The sequence below is a fragment of the Myxocyprinus asiaticus genome, chromosome 27 (genome assembly GCF_019703515.2).
Source record: "Myxocyprinus asiaticus isolate MX2 ecotype Aquarium Trade chromosome 27, UBuf_Myxa_2, whole genome shotgun sequence".
NCBI classification, from domain to species: domain Eukaryota; kingdom Metazoa; phylum Chordata; class Actinopteri; order Cypriniformes; family Catostomidae; genus Myxocyprinus; species Myxocyprinus asiaticus.
Window position 1 is genome coordinate 35,020,455 of NC_059370.1, and position 5,592 is coordinate 35,026,046.

At 36.5% G+C, this 5,592-nt stretch overlaps 1 protein-coding gene across 1 annotated transcript; it reads left to right on the forward strand.

The window, feature by feature from the left end:
- The first annotated feature begins 517 nt into the window (after nt 1-517).
- msx2a (muscle segment homeobox 2a) lies at nt 518-4,818 on the forward strand. The gene is made up of 2 exons (XM_051658167.1): nt 518-938; nt 1,552-4,818. The coding sequence occupies exons 1-2, from the start codon at nt 584-586 to the stop codon at nt 2,004-2,006; spliced, it is 810 nt and encodes a 269-aa protein (XP_051514127.1). The 5' UTR covers nt 518-583; the 3' UTR covers nt 2,007-4,818.
- Nucleotides 4,819-5,592: the final 774 nt, after the last annotated feature.

Below are 5,592 nucleotides of genomic sequence, written 5' to 3' on the forward strand. Positions count from 1 at the left end.
CATTTTTCATACATTTAAGAGATTAACTGTACTTAATTGAACTCTTAAAAAATTGTCGAAGTGAGGGTATATGGACATTATTGGAAGTCTTTTGAACAAATTTCAAGAAAAACTTCGTCTAATTTTAGCATATTACCCCAGCAAGCCTATATAAACACCACATTATGCTCTAAATATAATTCCCGTTTATCTTTTAAGAGTATAATTTAACGGCTCAGGAACTGAAACAGCAGATCTCTTGATGAGGCAATCACAAGCCCTCAACCTCCCTAAACACTCTGGCTGTGTGTCGAAACCTAGTGAGCTGCCTACCTAGACAGCATTTGTGGGATTCATCTTCAGTCCATCTCAGGTGACACGGAACGCGCCCAAATATGCTGCACGCGCCTGAAACCGACCAATTTTCGCCACACAATGCTCAAAAATGATGTCAAAGTAGGCAGCCCACTAGGTTTTGAGACACAGCCTCCGTCTGAAAGCTGATTGGCTCAAACTTTAGGTGGTCTTGTAACTTTTTAGGCAAGTTAGTTTTGTTAGTCAGTGTAAAAGTTAAGCAGCAAAGCGCGCGCACCCATGCAGTTACATGACTCTTCTCAGCATCTTTAATGTTATATGTGGAATGATTTCAGCTCATCATAAAGATACATTTTCCTCCGACGATGATGATGAAGGTTCACGGTCATCTCCGACGGAGCGTTCAGTCCGGACTCCAAGTCTTTCATTCAGCGTTGAGTCTCTCATGTCGAAGAACCGAACAAAAAGTGAATTAAGTTCCCCGGAGTCGATTCGGATGCCATGCATAATAAATCGGGATGATCGATCAGTGATAGCCAAATATTCAGAAGTGCCAGATTCAATGGATTTTCCCAAAGATTGTTTCTCCGTCAATAAAGACTCCTTATCCTTAATCAGTAAACCCAGGTCATCAACACCACCACGTAAGTTTCCAAATTATTGCCGATTCCTTATTTATTCCTTATATGTCCCTTATTATTTAAGTATTTTACATTATAAAATACATTAAAATATATATATATATATATATATATATATATATATATATATATATATATATATATATATATATATTTTAAAAAATCGTATAAACACATAATCATTATTTACAGGTTTTAAAGTCAGCCATTAGCCATGATAGGTGAATTAAACTTATTAAACACCTAGTGAGTCTTTTGCTGTTCCAGTACGTTTACATGCACAATATATTGCAGGTATCTGGTGTGGGATGTATTTGCAGTCTGTCATACACTGTAAAAAAGTGCAAATGTGCAGTAGTTACCTTAACAGCTATTTCTACCTGATCTGAAACTTAAAATGCTATTTGTTGGTGCAGCCTAAGGTTGATTTAGTCATATTAATATTTTTGACTTGAATAAAAATGATTAATTAAGATGTTAGCACATTAATAAAAATTTTAGGTCACTTGACCAAATATATTTCTGAGTGTGCCTTGTTAAAACTATAGTAGTCATTTCCCCTACAGTAGCTGTTTATTACTGAATGAGTGAACTAATTTATGAACTTATTTTACAGGACCACAGAGTCCCACTACATGCGCTCTCCGAAAACACAAGACCAACCGTAAACCTCGAACCCCTTTCACCACCACTCAGCTCCTGGCCCTCGAGCGGAAGTTCAGACAGAAGCAATACCTGTCTATCGCAGAGAGGGCCGAATTTTCTAGCTCTCTCAGCCTGACTGAGACGCAGGTGAAGATCTGGTTCCAGAACCGGAGGGCGAAGGCCAAACGACTTCAGGAAGCAGAGCTGGAGAGGCTTAAAATGACCACCAAACCTATTTTACATCCTGGCCTCACTCTTTCATTTCCACTCTGTACCCAACCCCAGACAGCAGCGCTATTCTGCGGACAGTCTTTCCCCTTCCACAGACATATAATGCCCATTCCACCTGTTGGAATATATTCAACCACAGTGGGCTACAATATGTGTCCTCTCTCCAAAGATGGGTACTCTGTAGAGTCAGTCTAGAGGATCTTATCAGAACTATTGCATTAATTTTAATAATTGTCATGGAAACACCTGGTTAATCTGCTGGACGTATTGACATTGCTTAAATGTTAAAAGGTGGTAATTGAGGTGTGATGCATCATTTCATATATTCTTAAAATTAGTTTTATTTTTATTTTGTAAATGCAATATTTACATTCGAATATGCCAAGGATGCACTCAAGAAGACAATTTTATGTATTTCAATTTTGTTACAAGATTCAGTTCAATTGAACTGAGTAATCTTTAATCCTTTATTTTTGTTATACATTACACAATTCAGTTTGATGGAATTTTGTTATGAAATTAAAATGCGTAAATCTTAAAAATAGGTTCAAATATTTTTGTGGTTTATAAATTTGTATCAGCACAAAATCTATGGTAAAATATTAATATGATAAAATATTACCCAATATTTAGAGACATTGTGACATATTTTTACATATATCTTTTAATTTACACATATAATTCATTGCCTTTGTGAATGAAAATAAGTGTAATTTAAAAAGTAAAATTACACACACACACACACACATACACCGATCAGCCACAACATTAAAACCACCTGCCTAATATTGTGTAGGTCCCTCTCGTGCCGCCAAAACAGCGCCAACCCGCATCTGAGATGCTATTCTTCTCACCACAATTGTACATCTCGGTTATCTGAGTTACTGTAGACTTTGTCAGTTCGAACCTGTCTGGCCATTCTCTGTTGACCTCTCTCATCAGCAAGGCATCTCAGTCCACAGAACTGCCACTCACTGGATGTCTTTGGCACCATTCTGAGTAAATTCTTGAGACTGTTGTGTGAGGAAATCCCAGGAGATCAGCAGTTACAGAAATACTCAAACCAGCCCATCTGGCACCAACAATCCTGCCACGGTCCAAATCACTGAGATCACATTTTTTCCCTATTCTGATGGTTGATGTGAACATTAACTGATTGCATGATTTTATGCACTGCACCACTGCCACACAGTTGGCTGATTAGATAATCGCATGGATGATTGTTGGTGCCAGATGGGCTGGTTTGAGTATTTCTGTAACTGCTGATCTCCTGTGATTTTCACACAACAGTCTCTAGAATTTACTCTGAATGGTGCCAAAAACAAAAAACATCCTGTGGGCGGCAGTTCTGCTGGAAATGGCTTGTTGATGAGATGCAGGTTGGCGCTGTTTTGGCAGCACAAGAGGTACCTACACAATATTAGGCAGGTGGCTGATTGGTGTATATATATATACACTACCAGTCAAAAGTTTTGAAACACTTACTTATTCTTTATTATATATATATATATATATATATATATATATTTTTTTTTTTTTCACATTTTAGAATAATAGTAAAGTCATCAAAACTATGGAATAACATAAATGGAACTATGGGAATTATGTTGTGACTAAACAAAATCCAAAATAAATCAAAACTGTGTTATATTTTAGCATCTTCAAAGTAGTCAACCTTTACCTAGAATTTGCAGACATGTACTCTTGACATTTTCTCAGCCAACTTCTTGAGGTATCACCCTGGGATGCTTTTTAAACAGTACTGAAGGAGTTCCCATCTATGTTGGGCACTTATTGGCTGCTTTTCTTTATTATTCGGTCCAAGTCATCAATTTCAAAAACTGTTTTTTTTTTATTTTTTATTAAATTTTAGATTTATAATTAAATAAATTCATATGGTGGCACAATTATATTTTTGTCTACAAAACTAATTTCAAACATTTAAGTATACGCCTTCAGATCAAAAGATTTTTAAGATCATGAGAAACATTTCAGTCCAGTGTTTCAAAACTTTTGACCGGTAGTGTATATACATACAGTACAGTGTAAAAGTCTTGGGCACATAAGATGTTTCACAAAAGCATTTGTCTTAAGATGGTTATTTATATCTTCAACTTTAGTGTGTCAATAGAAAATATAAATGTTAGACTCCCAAACATTACTTTTGCAAATAGAAAAGATTAGAATAGAAGAACAGGGAGCCCTGCAACAGATGTCATGTCCCCCACAAAGCCCCCCACTGAACATCATGTCAGTCTAAGATTACATAAAGAGACAGAATATATTGAGACAGCTTAAAAAGATAGAAGAACTGTGGCGAATTCTCCAAGAAGCTTGGAACACCCTATCTGCCAACAACCACGACAAACTGAGTCCAGGTGTACCTAGGAGAATTGGGGCTGTTTTAAAGGCAAAGGTGGTCACACCGAATATTGATTTAGCTTTTTTATGTTTACTGGACTTTGTATGACATTAAGTGTAAATGAAAACTATTTATGTCATAATTTTTCCTTACTATGCAACATTTTTCACAAGTGCCTAAATCTTTTGCACAGTACTGTATATATATATATATATATATATATATATATATATATATATATATATATAAATTTAGCTCTGAGGAGGTGTGAGTGTTTTAGGGAAGCTTTGGGGGAAGGAGTTCAGCTCACCCTTCAAGCCTCAGGATTGCTAATGCTTTTTAAATTGAGCTGCCGAAAAGAGGCTTTTAAGCACCTATAATCAGTGGAAATGTTGAGGTTGACCTGTTCAGCTCTCTTCATGCTGGTGGTCCCAGGAAAGTTAATTAAACGGTGTTATTACACAGCGTGCTAAAACACTCGCTCAGCCATGTAGGTATTTTAGTTAGTAAATCTCCCTGTGTGCTGCAACAGTGGAATGTGTCGACCTATCACATTTCTACAATGATCTTAATCCCCTTTATGTATCATTCAAGATGGATTTATTGCCTTTGTTGTACAGCTGGCTTTCCATTAAATAATCTATAATCTTCTATTGGTCTAATTATATTTTTCCTAACTTAAAATCTGTCTGAGCTATTTTAACATTTACCATTAAAAAAGTCCAATATATTTGTCCCCTTAAGTCACAGCACTTTCGCAAGAGTGAATTGAACACACATGCTTATTCTCTATTCTCCATAGAAAACTGGCTGTTTTAGCATGCCTCATGATACCATTGAACAGAAAAGTCTACCCTGTCTGGTCCACCCTTTTGAAAATATCCTTGCCTTTGTGTTGTGATTTAACTCAGTGTCCTAACTGATTGTGAATGTTGACCTCTACATCAACCAACCCTTTCGTAATTGCCCTTAGCCTTCAAGTCTAACTGCTCCAGTGTGAAATGGTGTATGTTAGTGATAAAGAGCAAATAACATTACATGATTGGGTTCACCTACTTTTGCTCGCTTAACTGTAGGCATTGTCTGGCACCGACTAACTGTTTTTGGTCCTCTAGAAACATGTTACAATTATCAGTTGTTTCACAGCCCATTTCTATTGCTTTGTTTTTAAACCAAGCTGCAATATTAGTATGATGACAGATCTTTCTGTGATACAAAATGTACCTTTGGCCCGAGAGGGTAGTTTCGCTACTTTTTTGGTTGAAACTCAAAGATTTTCGTGCCAGGCTCTTCTAATTGTCCAAGTCCACTTAGTGGAAGGCTTTGATCCTAGTGACTATGACGAGGGAGGTCTACATTTGATTCGTTTTTAATTGTTTTTATTAATCCAAATGTGGCACTACAGACTATTGAACAACT